General features: G+C 38.5%; 1 protein-coding gene and 1 long non-coding RNA gene across 4 annotated transcripts in view; one reads left to right on the forward strand and one right to left on the reverse strand.

The window, feature by feature from the left end:
- KIFAP3 (kinesin associated protein 3) overlaps positions 1-2,575 on the reverse strand; it is a 204,541-nt gene extending 201,966 nt beyond the window's left edge. For all 3 annotated transcript variants that reach the window (XM_069094754.1, XM_069094755.1, XM_069094756.1), the window contains exon 1: positions 2,255-2,575. In XM_069094754.1, coding sequence (XP_068950855.1) covers positions 2,255-2,286 — 32 coding nt within the window. In that variant the 5' untranslated portion in view covers positions 2,287-2,575. The remainder of the gene's footprint in view (positions 1-2,254) is intronic.
- LOC138166262 (uncharacterized) lies at positions 761-15,036 on the forward strand. Its single transcript, XR_011169576.1, has 3 exons — positions 761-2,033; positions 9,816-10,096; positions 12,409-15,036. It is a non-coding gene; the product is annotated as an uncharacterized lncRNA (long non-coding RNA).
- The last annotated feature ends 4,428 nt before the right edge of the window (positions 15,037-19,464 follow it).

Consider the following 19,464-nt stretch of genomic DNA (forward strand, 5'->3'; position numbering starts at 1 on the left):
AATCACCAGATTATTTGAAATCAATAACTAAAAAAAGAGTCCAGATATCACATTTCAAGAAACCATTAAAGAAATTTCTGAGACATATCAAAACAAGAATGCAATATAAAAATAAAAAGCACTGAATTACAAAGAAAAATGCATAATAAAACTAGAATAACTGGTGGTGGGGAGCTCAATTTATCCTTATCAACCCTAGATAAGGCTAACCACAAAAAATAAAGAGGATAAGGATTGAATAATTGAATAAAATTTTAGAAAAATTAAGATATGATAGGCCTCTGGTGAGAAATACAAAACACTATACACATTTCCCAACTCTGTTTAATATCTTTACAACAAAGGACACAAAAAATCTCACAAATATGTAATTTACACATTTGATTGAATGATTACATACAGAAGTATGGCCAAAATGCATCCACATGAATTAGGATGAAGTTTCTTATCCCTACCTATATACCATCAACTAAAGCTATTTGGCCTGAATAAAATAAAGTTTTGGAGGTACAAGATAGTTTTCTTCAAATGTTTGAAGGCATGAAAGAAAGTCTGAGATAGTGGATAGGAAACTGGCCTGGGAATCAGAAAGACCTGGGTTCAGATCCTGCTTCTACACACAATGACTATGTGATTCTGGCCAAGTTATGTAACCTTTCAGAGCCCTAAGTAACTTTTTAAGATTGAATAAATTGCAGAGAAGGTGGCAATCTGCATTGGCAGAATACGCTGCTTAACAGCTTATGAAATCACAGGTCTAGTCCATGTCCAGTTTAGACATGTACAGTTTGGCCCCAGAAGATAGAAGTAGGAGTAATTGGTGGAACTGCAGGGTCAGATTTCTGCTAAATATAAGGGAAAACTTCCCAATAATCAGAGCTATCCAAAATTTAGTGGGATGGACTGCCTAGGAACATAATGGGTTCCCCTAACTGTAGGCCTAAGCAGAAGTTAAATGATGGCTTATTCTGTTCAGGTGTGGACTCTGATCTCTTTGAGAATCTGTGATTCTCTAAGACTATGTCAGAACTAGAAATATAAGACAGATTTCCTGAACTCCTATCTAAGTATTCACTAGATAATAGCTCTCAAATATGTCATGTAAGGACCATAAACACTGCAATGTTTCCTTCAGGAAAATGTTCATTTTAATACATAATTTGTTCAATTTAAAATATGAATTAAAGGGGGTGGCTAGGTGGCGCAGTGAATAGAGCACCTGCCCTGGAGTCAGGAGGACTCCTGACCTCAAATCTGACCACAGACACTTAACACAAAACCTAGCTGTGTGACCTTGGGCAAGTCACTTAACCCCAAATGCCCTCCAAAAAGCAAAAAAAAAAAACAAACCCCAAAAAACAAAACTTCAATTCTAAAGGAAAAGTTCTTTAGATTAAAACTTATGGAATATCAACAACATTCATTGCTCTATGGAATTTTGTTTCTTTCTACATACTCTGAAACACTTCTCATTCTCCTAGTTCTCCAAGAGCAGAGCAAATGCAATTAACTGACGACACCAGTGAGCCAATTTATATGCCATGTTACATATACCAACCTCTACAAACTGTCCCTTTCACAAAATGCAAGCTTCTTCACACCTTTTAGGATGTTGAGAATATATTCAATTATCTCACACAATTATCTCATATATTCAAAAATCTCATGATTTTCATGAAACTGTTAAAGCAGCAGCTAATATTCATATCTGAAAGATGAGAAAAACTCAAGGGACCAGCACAGATGATCTCTAAGGTACCCTTCCCATTCTAGCTGTATGAGGCTCTAATTTAGAGAATTCACTGATTCAGAGAACATTAAAAATCTGTGGGGTGTATTGGGGGGGAGGGGAGCTGGACAGCGACACAAAAATCAAGATGAGAGAATCAGGTGGAGTCAGAAGTGGGCAGAGGCAGACCCCGCGGGGCAGGCCCAACGAGAGCTCCGCTCCTCACCCACCTCCCCTATCCCAAGGCTCCAGGTGGAAGGAAGAGCAGAGGAAAGGGCTCCTTGACAGCTTGCTTCATTTCAGTGTAAGCAGCCTTTAGGAGCACTTTTACCCCTTCCAGGAGGGAAAGTGGCCTGTTAGGTGGGGCTGGGCCAAGCAGGGGGTGGCCAGGGCAGGGGTGGCCTGGGAAGGGAGGAGTGAGCGCAGCCCTGGGTCTTCCCCTCCCCCCCCCCCCCCCCCCGACCCTTTCTCCCTTCCCCCGCCCGGTCTGTCAGGATCATCCCGCCGGGGGCGGGGCCTCGTCACCTTTTGAGGTATCGAGCATCTTCGCCCTGCATGGCGGCGGCTGCGGGGCCTGGGGCGGGTCTCGGCGGGAGGCCGAAGCGGTATTTCCGGGGGCAGCCGCAGGGAGAACGCTCTCCACACCCCCCGAAAGTGATGACAGTCCCGAGGCGGGCAGGGCCCGGGCAGGGAGGGGCGGCGGAGGCTGCTGAGACGCTGCGGTTACCACGGTGAGGACGCCGGCTCCTCCCCCAGCTGCGGGGCCCCAAACACCAGCAGGACCTGGGAGCGCCCGGAGTCGCCAAGCCTGGCTCCTCCCCTCACCGCGCCTGCGCTCCTCCCTTTCCCAGCAGGCCGCGCAGGCTCAGTGCGGCGCTGGCTCAGCGCTCGGCGCAGGCTCCCGAGACTTAGGTGACGCTCCTCATCTGTTCCTGGAGCACATTTGAGTGGAGCGACAGGCTCCCTGGGGGCACCGCCCCCTAGAGGATGGAAAAGGAACTGGTGGCTCCAGTCTAATGATAGGGAAGAGATTGGCATGAATGCTTCCTTATTTGGCATAGGAGAAAGCAGGCCGATGTGGATAGATTGCACCTTGTGGGTCACACGGGGGAAGCAATGGAGAGAATGCAAGCATGCCAGGCCTTAATAGGGCATTTGCTCCGTGACCTTTAAGAGAGGGTGACTCAAATTTTGTCTTAGTGAAGTTTAAGTTATTATAAAAGTCTTAAAGCATTAAATGCATTAAGAATTGCAGAGCACCCTGTACTTGCACTTTGGGGACAGTATACAGAAAGACGCAATGCTACCCTGAGAAATCCTAGCCTGGGCCTAATGGTACAGGAATCTGCCCAGTCTAAATGTTGAGCAGTGGTGTAAATTTCATGCAATCTACTAAAAGCAAGGAAAGAGCAATGGCCTTAGGATGGGAAGGCCTGGCTTCCAATGCTTGACGGAGAGTGGTATAAAACAGAAGCTTAGGTGGTGCGGTGCCCTGTGATCCAATCCTGCCTCAGACACTTAGTAACTGTTTACCCTGGCCAAGTCATTTTCTGTCTCTGTTCCCTTCATTGCACAAATGGGATTAATAACACTTAGCTGGATTGCTGTGAGGATCAAATGAGAAAAAGCATGTCAACTATCCTTAAGTTGATAAATAAATACTAGCTATTATTAAACTTTGGAAAAATCAATTCCACCTCCTCAAAATCTCCTGCTACAATGGCACTGATCTCCCCACCTCCAGTCCCTCCCCCATTCAATTCATCCTTTATAGACATGGCTTCCAAAATATAACCTTCCTTCATAACCTGACCCTACAGGTAAGTGTAAGCGGCCCTTTACTAACCTAAGGGCCAGCCTTAGGTTGTGTTCTCAGGAGGGATAGAAGAGACCAGAGATGAGGGAGAGAAACAACTTGTAGTTTATTCCAAGATGGCGGGGCGCACAGGAGCAGGGGAGGAAAAAGCTGGCTCCTTATATACTTTTAAAGTGAGCATGATCTCCTGCACGGGGAGTGTGAACCAATGGAGGGGGGCAGCCAAACCAGTCACATCACATTGTCCTGGTAAGGAATCCAGGCAAGGAATTCACTTAGTCTAGGCTCATCATGTTTGAAATGCGGGAAATTCACTTGGTATTAAGCAAGGTAGCACAGTTATAAAATAAAAAGTGAAAAAAAAAAGCACTAAGTTTGAAATTAGAGATCCCAGCTTCAAATCCTACCCCTAGCCAATTAAAATCTTTGTGAACTGGAGCAAGAAATTTAGCCTCTCCAGGATTTGGTATCATCTGTGAAATTCATCCATTGAAACTAGGACTTCAAAATTCCTAGCACCAAGAATAAAAACGAGACAAAGACAGTTAAATAGCAAAGCCAGGATTCCACCTTAGGCCTTCTTCAAAGCCAGTACTCCTTTCCACCACATTAAGCCAGCACTATTTTTTTTAAATCTATGTTAGTTTTTCTCTCTTAACTAGATTATAACCTTGCTGAGGGAAGATACTTCTCTAGTATTTCCTGTAGCATCTGGTCCAATGCCACATAGCAGACAATTAGTAAATATTGAATGAATATAAAGCTCACAGACTAGTATTGGCTGGGTGATGGGATCCTCCTGTTTCCCTTCCTCCTTCTCAAGACATATCTCTCAGAGTTTTCTACCATTGCCAGATGTGCAAAGGGTGTAGGTCACACGAGCTACAACACCAGGAGTATAACCTCTTAAGAGGTCAATCCTTCCTCTCATTGCCATCACATAATCAAACATTGCATCACTGTGATTATTTTGTGATCTTTGGACTAAATGACACCTTAGAGCCCTTCTAATTCTGACCTAGTGCAATCAGTGGATGTTCAGTTGATAAAGACTTACTGGAAATTTGACAACAATTTTATTAGTCTTGGTTTTGTTATATGCATTTGGGCAGGAGTATAGGGTCAAGCAGCAGAACAGCAGGGGGAGAAAAGAGTTCAGTCAATCAGTTAATACTTATTAAGGACCTACTAAGAGCCAAGCTGAGTGCTAAGGGCTGGGATAATGATAATAAAACTAAAGACAATCCCTGCCTTCAAGGAGTTCACAGTTTAATGGTTTATGGACAGCTAATGGAGCTCACAATTTGTTAGACAGTTTACAATCTCCTTAATAAGTTGATCCAAGATTCCACTATAGAATTATAAGGTCTTTAAAAAAGACCCATCCCTTTGCTAATTTCATCTATCAATTAGTCATCATCATTAATTGAATAATCCTTGAATCTGGATGAGATACTAGTCACGGTTGGGGATCAGAAAAAGAAAAAACCGAGTTCCTGCCTTCAAGGGATAGTTGTTGTGAGAGACCGGGCAAACACAAAGACATAACACCACAGATGACAGCAATATAGAAACACTCCCACATATTCAGGGGAATTGGTAACTGGATTTGACATTATATGGAAAAGAAAAAACAATCAGGAGGCTTTTATAACAGTCCAGAAAATAGGCAATAAGGGCCAGAGATAGTTAGCTTTGTGAATAGAAAAAAGGCAGGTAGCTGTGAGAGATGTCATAAAAGTAAAATGGACAGGAAATAGTAACTGATTGAATATGAAGAATGAGACACGAATGGGAATTGAGGATGCCTTTGAAATTTCAAATATTGGTGATTAGTAGGATGGTGGTACCCTTAATAGAAATAGGAAGGTTCAGAAGAGGGGAGAGTCTGGTGGGAGAGGTAAGTTCTATTTTTAATATGTTGAAGTTGAGACATTAACTTGAAAAGTTCAACATTTAGTTGGTAATGCTGGACTGGCATTCAGGAAGGCTGGATGTATACGATCAAATAACTAATCAACAAACATTGGTTAAGTGCCTACTGTATGCCAGCCAGCAGATATACAATCAAGGACCTTACATTCTTTTTTTTTTTTTAAAGCAATCAGGGTTAAGTAACTTGCTCAAGGTTACACGGCCAGGTGTTTCTGGGTGGGTGCCAAGTGTCCGAGCCCGGGATTCGATCTCCAGGTCTTCTCAACACTGGAGCCGGTGCTCTTACTTGCTGTGCTACCTGGCCGCCCCAAGGACCTTACATTCTAACACCTGGCAGTCATCTTCACAAAGATGATAGTTGTACCATGGGAGTTGATGGGCTAAGATCACCAAGAAGTGATCACTCAGATCTCATAAGAGAGAGGAAAGAACCAAGGACAGAGCTTTGTAGTACCCCCATAATTAGAGGGAGGAATATGGATGATGATTCAGTCAAGGAAGACTGAGAAGGAAGGGTCAGGCAAGCAGGAGAAAAGGTAGAGCCATGTCAACTATGTCTAGCTTCTATTATTGTGGGAGGAGAGGGAGAAGGGCTTGAGTAAAATAAGAAGGAAATACTGTAGATTTCTGAACTCAAACAAGCAAAGTGAGGTCAAAATTTGAATTTGGGGAGGCAAAATTTGGGAGAATTTTAGGGAAATTTGAAGGAGAAAATTTCTCAAGCCCAGATACAGGTCCAGATTTGACTACCTAGCTGAAAGTGGAGCAAGATGGAGCAAGAGGACGGAGAACAATTAAGAAAGATAATAAAAAGATTAAGGAGTATCAAGGAAGAGGAGAAAATAGAACTCTATGAGGCAGATATAAGAACCAGGCATGTGGACTGGCCTAAGACAAAGAGGGCAGGAGGTAGAGTATTATGTGTAAGGAACAGAGAGAAGATCTGCTTCAGTTTACACATATGTAAAATAGGGATAATAATGGTACCTATCTCCAAGGGTTGTTGTGATGGTAAAACAAGATAATGATTTGAAGAGCACTTTGCAAACTTTAACGCACTACAATAAATGCTATATCATAATCATCACAAATGGATTTTCTCATTATGTCCGTAAGACCAAATCAGCCTTAGTACTCATACCTCATCAGTACTGTCAACCCCTGGGATTCCTCTGAATGGAGGGTGTAGAACCTCCATTTAAGGAAGGCTTCCACGCTTAGTCATTTATTCATTTCCCATCTGGATACACTACTATGGACATTTTTCGTCATGTCCCATTACCCTGGTCCACAAGGGAACTTGAGTACCTTCTTTCCCTTCCTCTCTCTCCTTCTCCTTTTAGCTTTTCCATGTGTATATTATCTTCTCCCACTATATGGTAAACTCCCAAGGACAGGGAGGTATTTCTTTTTTTCCTGTTTGTATCCCCAGTCTTAGCACAATGCCTGGCAGATAATAAAGGTGCTAACTTAATGGATTTACTGACTGAGAGTGGAAAAGAGTAATGTCCAAGAAGAATAAAGAGATGAAGCAAGGGTTTTAAAGAGTTAAATCATTTTAATTAATGAAATGAGAGTGCTAGAGGAAAAATTTAGAAAAGATACAAAAGTTATGGAAGAATGAAATGGAAAGAGAATTAACTGATTGGCATGAGGAAACAAAACCTTGCCAAAGCAACAAACTTCCCCCAAATTAGAATGGGTCAAATAGAAGCTAATGACTCCATGAGACAAGAATATTTTAAAAAGTCAAAAGATGAACGAACAAGATAGAAGAATATATTAGGTATCTTATAGCATAAGCAACTAACCTGGAAAATGAATTGAAGAGAAAACATGTAAGAATCATTGGAATACCTGGAAATTCATGACCAAAAGAAAGAACCTAATCATATTTCGTTAAAAGATATCATATACCTTAAAAGAAAACTGCCCAGATCTCTTAGAACCAGAAGACAAAGAATAGAAATAATCCACTGGTAACTGATAGGAAAGATTTTTTTCAACATAAAAATTCCAAGGAACATTGTAGCCAAAATCCAGAGCTTCTAGTTAAAAGAAAGAACATTGCAAGTAGCCAAAAATAAAGAATTTAAGTACTAAAGAGCTGCAGTCAGCATCATAGATGATTTAGCAGCTAAGTGGCACAGTAGTGTGAAGCCTGGAGTCAGGAAGACTGATCTTCCTGAGTTCAAATCTAGTTTCAGAAACTAACTAGCTCTGGGACCCTCAGCAAGTCATTGAACACTGTTTACCTCAGTTGCCTCATCTGTAAAATGAACTGAAGAAGGAAAGTGTAAACCACTCTTGTAAACCAATCTTTGCCAAGAAATAAAGTCACAAAAGAATTGGACACTACTGAAAAAAAATCAAACTTTTTTTTTACAATGAAAAGAGCTTAAAATATTTCCCAGAAGGTAAATGAGATAGGCTTACAGGCCAGTATAACTTACCCAGCAAAAATAAGTATAATTCTAAGATGAGCTGGGGTGGGGGGGCCGCGGGTTAGTGGGGTAGACCTTTAATAAAATAGAGAACTTCTAAGCATTCCTGAGAAAAAGACCAGAACTGCATAAAAAATTGGAAGTTCAAATACAGTAGTAAAGAAAGGAGTCCACTCAAATAGGTCTGCATGAGATGAGCAGTACATAAACATGGAGGAAATGGGAGTGGAGGAGAAGGGCTTCCCACATAAACTTCATTTTCTTGTGAACTGGACAAAGGAAAGTTGAACACATTCACATACACACATATGCAAGAATATTGCACAGAAATACATTAAAGTTAATGGAGAAATAGAGACAGGAATTGGGGAGTGGTTAAGAGTGAGTGTGGGATAGGTGAGGGAGTATCCATAAGCAAAAAAAAAAAAAATCCCCCAAAACAAAACAAAAAACTCCAACATCAGAGGGAGCCATATGGAGATAATAAGGAAGATTATAAAAAAGAATAAAAACCTTTGATATGACTGTGTGTGTTTATATACCTAGAAAAGTAATAACAATTCATCTGGAGGAATAAAAGGGCAAGAATCTCAAAGGAAGCAATGAAAAAAAGTGAGAAGAAAGGGAATCTAGCATTAAACATTGTATTAAACAAAATACATGTGATTACAAGGGAAAGCTTTTCCTCAAGATGGAATTAAACTCTAAATTGGTAATCATAAAAATAATTTGGTAATGGTTTAAAAACTAGTAGACACAAAGTAGGCGCTTAATAAATATTTATTGATTGGTGGAACAGATTAGACACACGGCATAAGGAAGCAAATAAACACAGTACCATAGAGTTTGATAAACCCAAGGACCATATACTAGGGAAAGGATTCACTGTTTGAAAGAAGAAAAAAACTGCTGGGAAAATCTGAACTGGTTAGCAAAAATTAGACATTGACCAACTTCATGTAACCAAGATAAACTCCAAATGAATACATAATTCAGACATAAGGTTAGCATTATAATCAAATTAAGCCGAGCAAGGGAGAAATTTTCTGTTAGATCTATGGCTGGGGAGAGATCACGACCAAGCAAGTATGGATAAAGCAGATCTTAAAAGAAAAAGTGGACAATTTTAATTATAGAAAATTTTAAAGTTTTGCAAAACAAAACCCACACAGCTAGTATTAGAATGAAAAGTTAAATAAGGACAAATCTTCAGAGCAAGTTTCCCTGATATAGGTCTTACATTTGAGGTATTTAAGGAACTGATTCAAATTTATAAGAATAAGACCCATTTCCCAACAAATAAATGGTCAAAAGTTATAGACAGTTTTCAAAAGAAGAAATTCAAGCTATCAATTGCTGCATGAATAAAATTCCTGAAATCACTGATAAAATAAATTCTAGTTCAAATAACTCTGAGATTCTATCTCCGATCCATCAGATTGGCAAAAAAGAAATAAAAGGAAAATGACTATTGTTGGAGAGGCAATGGGGAAAACAGGTTTAAAAATACGGTATTTGTGAAATTGTGTTTTTATCCAGTTACCATGGAAATCAATTTGGTACTATTTCTAAAAATCATTACTACTATGCCTATTCATCAAAGAGATGAAAGAAAGAGGAAAAGAAACCCTACATATAAAATATTTATTATAGCTCTTTTATTCCTAGCAAAGAACTAGAAACTAAATAAATAAACATAAATAAAATTATGGTATATGGTATGTGAATATAATGGAATATGACTATACCCTAAAAATGACAACACTATAAAGAAAAAAACAACTTTATGAGGTATAGGTATTTTCCTTGGGGTGGATTGAATGATAATAACTGACAAAAAAAGAAAATGGCAGACCTGTTCAATTTTTATTTTGCTTGCATTTTTTTTCAGTCAAAGAGAATCAACTTTGCACTGGAAATAGTAAGACAAAAATGACTTAACAGGAAGTTGATGCCCAAGAAAAGGAAGAAGATAGATGCCCTTGATGAATCCAGATTTTCTGTCCCGAATGAACTAGATTTCCAGGCACTAAAAGAATTGGCCAACATAACTGTAGAATCATGATTGATAATATTTGAAAGACCATGGAAAAACAGAAGTATCACAAGATACAAGAAAAAAGTCTCAATATTCAAAAAAAGGGAAGAAAACAAAGGCTGAAAACTTATAAGGTCAGTGAGTTTGACTTTGATTCTTGGGAAAATTTTTAATACAGATCATTAAAGAAATGACTGTTGCATGTCTAGCTTTCTAGGAAGGTAGCAGTGATAACAAAGAGCTAACAGGATTGCATCAATAAATGTTATGCCAGAATAACCTCATTTGTTTTTAGACATCATTCCTCAATTAAATTAGTAGATGAGGGAAATATTGCAGATGTAGTTGAGGTTTGCTCAAAAATTGCAAAATTTTTATTAAAGTATCTCATACTATTTCCTGTGGAGAAGATGGAGAGATGTAGACTGGAAAGCAATATAATTAGATGAATTCAGCTGGATGGCTGCACTCAAAAAAGTGGCTGTTAATGGCTCAATATCATTGTCTTCAATGACTATCCCAGGGATTTTTGTTTGACCTAGGCAATTTAACATTTTTTGTCTGTAACTTAAAGATACAAATATCACATTTATCAAATCTGCAGATGATCTAAAAAGCTAGGAGTGTCTCTAGGACAATGGATAATAGAGTCAGAATCCAAAAAGAGTTTGACAGACTAGAGCTCTGGATTGAATCCAATAAAATGAAATTCAACAGGGATAAATGTAAAATTTTACACTTGGGCCATCAATTTCAAAAGTGTGAGATAAGGAAAGTGTGGTTAGACAACAATTAATATGAAAACAAACAAACAAATATCAGGGATTCTAGTGGGCAACAAACTGAATCAGCTGTGTGCTGTGGTAGACTTCCGAAAAAAAAAAAAAAAGCTAATGTGACCTGGGGCTGTATAGGAGAAACCAGGACTAGAAAGATGATAAATCAGTGTACTCTAGTCTTATCAGACTTCATCTGCAGTATTATTGTGTTCCATTCTGGGCATCACAGTTTAATAACTTAAAGGCATATTTGGACAGCGACACCCATTTTTCTTTGGGGAATGAGCAAAACTCAGTAAGGGAAGGAAGGAGGTGGGGAGGAAGAGGAAGAGGAAGGGAGGGAGGGAGGGAAGGAGAGAGAGAGGGAGAGAGAGAGAGAGAGAGAGAGAGAGAGATTATATGTGAGTTTATCTAGGTTGATAACAGGGAGAGAAGCATGTCATCTCTGAAATGGAACTGGCAGAAAGAGTGGGTAATTTTTTCTTCTTTTTATGGAGTATTTTAATGTTTTCATTGTCAGGTTTTTTTTTTTTGTAAATACGCATATGAATATTGGGCACAAAACACAAGTAAGTTAAAACAGGCATAGTTCCTGTCCTTTAGGACTTTACAATGAAATTAAGCTATAATTAATCTGTAGCCTTAGTATTAAGCTCCTTTAACCTCCCCATTCTTTTGATCTCAACAACTCAGTTAAGACAGTCAGTAAATATTCACAGGGTGCAGGGTACTGGTAGCCTTAGGTGCTTTGGGATATATAGCAAAAATTAGACACAGCCCCTACTCTCCAGGAAGCTTACATGACAAACATGCAATCAACCTAATTGTATATAAATACACTAATTGCAAGAACATCCCAGGGGAGAGTTAAGAATTGTGCTGATGACTGAAGACTGCTTGGTGTTACTTTTGGAAAACTTTTACTGTGATTTAAAGGACAGGAGTGAACTCTTAAAGAGGATGAAAGACCCTATTCTGTGCCCTTTGGGAAGTCTCATTCAAACCCAAGAGATGGAAAGGGAAGACTAAAGTATAAAGGGTGGCAAGAAGGTTAATGTGGTTGGAAAAATGTGTGTGTGTGTGTGTGGGGGTAAATAGGAAAAGAAATGGAGAAGGGTTGAATATCAGAACATACAAAAAGGATGCAGTTAGCTGGTGAAAGAGATTTGAAAGCCTGGCCAGATGTTTCCTAGGGATCAGAAATTGACACTTGATCCATTTAGGATGTTATATTGTTGTTGTCAGTCATGTCTGACCCATTTGGGGTCTTTTTGGAAAAGATACTGGGTTGTTTGCCATTTCCTTCTCCAGCTCATTTTACAGATGAGGACACTGAGGCCAATGGGGTTAAATGATTTGTCCAGAGTCACACAGCTACTAAATATCTGAAGCTGAATTTGATCTCAGGAAGAAGTCTTCCTGACTCCAGCCTGGCTCTCGGTTCAGACAGCACCACGTAGGTGTTATATACTATGAGAAAATCAAAAGCAATTAGGTGATTGTAAAGTGAAGATTTGACAGTATCACAGAAGACAGAGAAGATGTATAGGACAAGAAAGAACAATTTGCTGGGAAATTAATTCCTTTTGGTATAGACATAGCCTCTGTGTGTGTGTTTTAAGTAACTCATTATAAAAAGACTCATAAAAAGGTGTTTCTTTTTTCAGTTCATGTCAATTATTTCCTCATGGGATAGATAACTTGAGCTTAAAGAGAAATTCACTTCAATTTGACAAGTATTCATTGAGCGCCTGCCATATATCAGCCGATGTGCTCAGTGCTTGGACAAGAGGACAAAAATGCCTCAAAGAGTTTACATTCTGCTGGATGAAAACAATACATGTCTGGAAAGTGTCTGAGACTTAAGATAACAGAAGAATCAATCCTTCAAACACACTCAGGACCTTTCAGTATCAACAGCCTCTACTCTCTCACGAGTCTTCCTTACCTGGTTACGGCCTTTGGGATGTCATCAAAGGGCCACTGGGGCCCAAAGAGCCCACTTCCACTGCCTATTAATGCAGTCATCTTCCCACCTTTCAAGTTAACCTGAGCTCACATTGCACATCTTACTGCAAAGGAGTCTTCAGGTGAAAAGGCATTTCAAAGAAATCTTCTCCCTGATGACCTCCTCCCCCCCCTCCCCCTGTTTACAGCTGGCATGACAGAGAGGCCAACAACTATGACATCACCACACTTCCAGTAAACTCAGGTTGAAGAGGGAAATGAAGTCCCACTACGACAAGGGGCATTCGATCTCTTGGCCTTTTTCTTTTCTCATTCCTTTTGGGGCCCAAATCATGCTTTGAGAGTCCAGTGAAATATGGAGGCATGATGTATCTCACTAAAATATGTTTAATAATGATGTAATTATTCATTCAAATATGTTTTTCATTTTGGTTAGACAGATATTTATCGATTGAGTTTCTACTATGTGAAAGTCACTTCTGGAGGGATCAAGGAAGACACAAAGACACATAACTCATGAGCCTCTGCCCTCGAAGAATTTACATTCTAATTGTAGACTGGATAGAGGAAATATATTAAAAAATTAATAAAAAGAGTAGAAAACAAAGAGAGATTATGAAAGTTCACAGGAGAGATGGATTACGTCTAGCTGTGGGGAGCTCAAGGAATACTACATAGGCAAGGTGATATTTGAGCTGAGCCTTGAAAGAAAAATGGAATTTCAACTGGCAGACTTGAGAGAGAGAGAGGGCATTCTCATCATGAGAAATACTTTGAACAAAAGTCATGGTAGGGTAGGTTATATTCAAGGGACTATGACCATCCCCAGTTAGTTGGGGTAGAGGACATTTGAATGAGAAGAGTAGCAAGATAAGAACAAGAAAGTTATGGAGGGTCATGAATTCTAGAATAAGCAATTTGAAATTTGTCTGGTAAACTATGGGAAACTAGGTTTTTGTGAAAGGGAAATGTGATTAGGACTATTCATTAGGAAGATTAATTTGGCAGTGGTATATAAGGTAGATAAGGCAAAGCACATGGAAATGAGATTAGAATCATAGAATAAAAAAAAATTAGAGTTAAAGGAACCTCCATGGACATCTATTCTAAATAGTACCTGTATAAGAATCTACTCTAAAATAACGCAAAATAGTCATGCAGCCTATGTTTGAAGACTACCACCAAAGGAGACCCACCAATTCCCAAAGTAGCCTATTCAACTTTTGGACAGATCTAATTTTTAGGAAATGTTTCTTTACATCAAGCTATAAATTTCATCTCCTCATTCCCATCTGCCAATGATTTCTTCTTTAAAAATGGCACCTAGATTGAACATATTTCAGATGTGGTGTAACCAGAGTAGAGTACAATAAAACTTTCACCTTTTTCATTCTGAATAGTACTTAATAGTATTTAATAATGAAGCCCAACATTATGTTAGCTTAATTAGTGTGTGTGTGTATATATATATATATATGTATATATATACACACATGTAAGTACACATGTATGTGTGTGTTGTATCTATGTGTTTATGCATTTGTATCTTTGTTTTCTGGATATGTTACTTTTGGCTATGCTTACCTTCTAGCATGTTCTTACATGGTAAACAATTTTTGTTCAACTTATTGGCTCATCTCTATCAAAGTTGTCAGAAAATTTCATTTCAGGGTTTGAAATATTTCGTGAATTTGGAGCTAGAGGGAACACACTAATTACCAAAGTTCTCCATTTCAGAACAGGACCAACTAAGTATGGACAGTGGCTTTGTAGCAGCAAGTTATAGAATCATAGAACTTTAAAGCTAGAAACTTAGTGACAGTTGACACTGACCTTGGCTGTTGATAGCAATGTCCCCTGGAAGCAGGTATTATATTATTTGGTCATTGAGGAGCACACACTTCTCATATCATGGGTTACAGGGCTAGAAAGGACATTGGAGATTGTTTTAGTCCAAGCTTTTCTTTTTACAATGAGAATATTGTGCTCCAGAGAGAGGAAGTTAATATCCCAAGGTCATATGGCTAGTAAATGTCTGGGTTGGGATTAATATCCAAGTGTCCTTCCTGATTCTCAATCTAGTTTGCATTACACTCTATTCCACTGCCTTTCTTCAATTCTGCAAATGAAGATCATCCTGTTGGGATACTTAAAATAATCACAACTTTCCTCACAACAACCTTGTGGAAGAAAACTCTAACAAAAGAGAAGGAAGGAAGGAAAAAAGAAAGAAAAGAAAGAAAGAAGGAAGGAAAGAAAGGTGAAAAGAAAGAGTATGTTTTAGTCTTTATTTAGACAACATTAATTCTTTTTTTGGAAGCAGATAGCATTTTTCATTATGAGTCCTTTGGGATTGCCTTGGATCATTGTATTGCTGAAAATAGCTAAGTCATTTATAGTTGTTTATCATATAATATTGCTGTGTGTACAATGTTCTCCTGGTTCTGCTTACTTCACTTTGCATCATTTCATTTAAATCTTTCTAGAATTTTCTGAAATGATCTTGATCATCATTCTTATAGCACTATAATATTCCATTACGATCATATACAACAACTTGTTCAGCCATTCCCCAATTGATGATCATTCCCAAGGTATCATTTTGGACCCCATAAGTATCACCAAGAGTTGGTGGAATAAGATACATAACTGGAATAAAGCTGTGGATGAATATACCTTATCCAAAAGAAGCATGATAGGTAAAATGGGTGGTGTGTTAGAGAAACACTGGATATTAATTTATCAATTAGAGGATACTTTTGCTTTCATTAAAATGTGTCCAATTAGCTGTAGCTCATGGAGTGGTTGCTACCCCGTGAAAGTACCTGGAGCCAGGATATATTGGACAATATTTGTGAGCAAAAGTATTTAATAAAATAACATAATAAGAAAAGGAGGTATGAAACTATCCTCCACTAAATTTGGAGCACATTTTCCCTCAAATACACTCACCATTAATAGGAAAAAATGGACATTCATAGATTTTATACATGGTGGAGCCCACTTGTAAGGGAATGTATGTGGCCAGGGTTGATATGTGTCCAGTTTAACTCACACTTTTGACAATACAAGCCTACTGCTTTCCTCTAGTGATGTCATTGTACAGTGCTCTCTTGTCTTTCTTTTGGGTATCACTTTGCAATCATGATTGCTGCTTGGTTTACAGTCTCTTTTGGATGTTTCTGTGGTGGTCTTGTGGTTCCTGTTGGGTATATATTCTTGGTATGTGGTCAAGGAGTTTATCTCTACTAAAAGTTTTTGGTTTTCATTTTTTTCAATCTTGCCCATTGGCAATCTCACCTCTGCTAAGGTTCAATGACTAAAAGCCTCTTTCTGATAATTACAGGCTACCTGCTCTTTTAGTCCATATCCAAGGCTAGAAGCCACCACATGACCTCAAATAAACATTATTTTTCTTTTAATTTGCTGTTGTTTAGGGATGAATCCCAATCCACTGTACAAGATAGGATTCGTATCCTTTTATTGTGTCTAAGACCTTTTTGGTGTTACGGTAAAGTCTATAGATTCCTTCTCATGATAATTTTTTTAAATGCATAAAATAAAATACATAGGATTATAAAGGAAACCAATTAAATGGAAATACAATTATTAAAACATTAAAAAAAATAAGTTCATAGATCTCAGGTCAAGAGCCCTTGGTCCATGAATCTTATTTAAGATTAAAATTATGGGGATCCTGTGACTCAAGAACTTATTTCAGGGGATTACTAAAGAAATTTTCACAGGACCATTGTGGATCCAAGGTGTACCATGATTTCTCTTAGACCCCAAATCCTTTGGGTCTGCTATTCAAATCAATGGGGATAGGGAAGGAAAGCAAAAATAAAGAGGCTATAACCTTCAGCCTCATATCCTTTGTTCTTTCTTTCTGCCCTTTAAATGAAAGCATATCAACAAAGATCCCAAGTTTTAAGCTTCCCTATATTAATAAGAAATACATTAACCAAAGATGGAGGAGATATGATAGAGAGCATTTGTGTTAAGATTAGTGATAATAGTCACAATAGGTAGCACTTATATAGCACCTACTATGTGCCAGGCACTTTTGTAGGCACATTATAAATATTATCTCATTTGATCCTCATAACAACCTTGAATGTAAGTGCTATTATTATTACTCCCAACTTTACAGTCAAGGAAACTGAGATAAATGGGTTTATTGACTTACCCACAATACCATAACTAGTAAGTGTCTGAGGCTAAATTTGATTTCAGTTCTTTCTGATTCCAGGTCTAGTGCTCTATCAGAAACAGAAGCAATATTATCAGAATAAACTTGAGATAACTTGGATAAAGAGAGGAAACAGAAGGAGTTAACAAAAGAGTTCACATTGCACATAGAGGCATGATATAGAAGTCCTGGGGTTTGCCGTTAATCAGATCTGTTAAATTTTATCTCTTTCTCCTCCCTTCTTTCCTTCTATACTTCCTTTTTTCTTTTCTTCTTCCCTCCCTTCCTTCCTTTCCTCCTTCCTTTCTTTCTCTCTTTCTTTCCTTCTTCTATCCTTTCTTTTTTTGCAACACCTACCCATTATTCCTAGTTTTACCCTCGAGGGCAAAGAAAACCAAATCTTATAACAGTTCTTCAAATATCTGAAAATAGCTGTTGTGTTCTAAGTCTTCTCCATACTAATAACCCCAAGTTCATTCAACTTGTCCTCGAAGGAAATAGGCTTCATGATGATCCTTCTCTGGAAAAGCTCTCATTTGACAATGCACTTCCCAAAATGTGGCACCCAGAACTGAACACAGTCCTCTAGGTGAATTCTAACCAGGGTAAAAGCCCAGTGAGGTGTCACCTTACTAGGCCTGTATGCTGTGCCTAAAATTCCATAGGCTTTTTATGACTACCACATCATACCATTGACTAGTATTGAGCTTGCATTCTACTAACCCCACCCCCCAGTTCCTTGTAACATGAACTGCTTTCTCATCATTTCTCCTCTCTCAGTTAATTCTAATTTTAAAATTTAAAGCTGAATTCTTTTCATCTCAAGTACAGAAATATCTCATTAGATTTTATCATATTATATTTGGCTTAGCATTCTAAACTGTTGAGCTAATTCTGGATAAGCTATCCATCTCAAGTTTTGTGTCATTAAAAAACTTGATACATATCTATGTCTTCATTCAAGTCAAAAATGAAAACATTAGCCAGAATAGGGCCTTGCACAGATTTCCAAGTTGTTGTACCAGAGCTCTCCCTCCAAGGTGACATTGAAACATCAATGGTTTCTCTTCCATTCCAGCCAATTCAACCAATTCTGAATCCAACTAACTGTGCTGAAATCTAGCTTGTATTTCTATCTTGTCTACAAAGGTAGAATGAGAGGCTTTGTCAAATGCTAGCTGAAATCTAGATAATCTATGTCTACAGATTTCCCTTACTCTATTAGTCTATTAGTTTTGTTAAAATCAAATAAGGTGAATCTGGAATGACTAGCCACATTAATTTACCAAAGAGCTGATATACCCCTAGAGGAACTGAGCATTATCAATATTGTCAATCTTACTATAAAAGACAGTAAAGTAGATAAGGAAGTTGCAACTAAATGAAAAGACTCTCTTTGGAGAGACATAATAAAGCATTTGACACAGGTGGTTTTCTTTTGTATTACCAAAGGCTACATAAAAATATCACTTCATGACTGATTTGCCTATAATGGATATATACACAGCACTTACCATGAAGTTTATAGAAAACATCAGAGCTGACAGGGACTTCAGAGACCATTGAATCCAGCCTATATCTGGCCAAGAATTCCTTTCCTAAAAGCTCCAGAAAGTCAATGTACAGCATCTGCTTGAAGACCTTCAATGACGGGGAACCAACTCCCTCTCTAACACACTCCACTTTGTTGTTGTTCAGTTATTTTAGTCACATCTGACTCTTTGTGACCCTGTTTGGGATTTTCTTGGCAAAGATACTGGAGTGGTTTGCCATTTCCTTCTCCAGCTCATTTTATAGATGAAGAACTGAGGCAAATTGGATTAAGTGACTTGCCCAGGGTCACACTGCTAGTGAGTGACTGAGATCACATTTGAACTCAGGTCTTTCCGACTCCAGGTCTGGTGCTCTGTCCATTATATAACCCCTTTGGATGACTCTAATTATTTGGAAATTTTTCCTGACCTCAATTCTAGATATATCTCTTCTCATCTTCTACCTGTTGCTCCTAGTTTTGCCTTCTGGGGCTAAACAAAACAAGTTTACTTAATTTTTCATATTCTAGCCCTTCAAATAATTTAATACAGCTATCATATCTCCTCTAAATCTCATTTCTAGGCTAAACACCCTTAGCTTCTTCAACCAATTCTCATATGATATATTGCTCAATCTTCTTACAGTTCTGGTTTGCCCTTTTTAGAACACTTTTCTAGTTTTTCTAAATGTTTCTAAATATTATAAATGTCCATATCTTTTCCCCAAACCTTCCACTTCTCCAGGCTTCTCTATTATTGTCAAGGGCACTACCATCTTCCTAGTCCCTCAGACTTACAACCTAAGTGTCATTCTTTACTACTCAATGTCTTACACATCCCCACCACTAACCCAACCCCTCCCATATTCCAATCTGTTGCCAAGGCCTGTCAATTTAACCTTTGCAGCATCTCTCAAATATACCCACTTCTCAGACACTGCCACTGTCTAGTGCAGGTACTCATCACCTCATGCTCATGTTACTGCAGAAGCCGGCTAGGTGGCTGAGTGGATAGAGGGCCAGCCCTAGAGT

The sequence above is a fragment of the Petaurus breviceps genome, unplaced genomic scaffold (assembly GCF_028583685.1).
Source record: "Petaurus breviceps papuanus isolate PSGF00001 unplaced genomic scaffold, PetGlider_PUasm1.0 220, whole genome shotgun sequence".
Taxonomy (NCBI): Eukaryota; Metazoa; Chordata; class Mammalia; order Diprotodontia; family Petauridae; genus Petaurus; species Petaurus breviceps.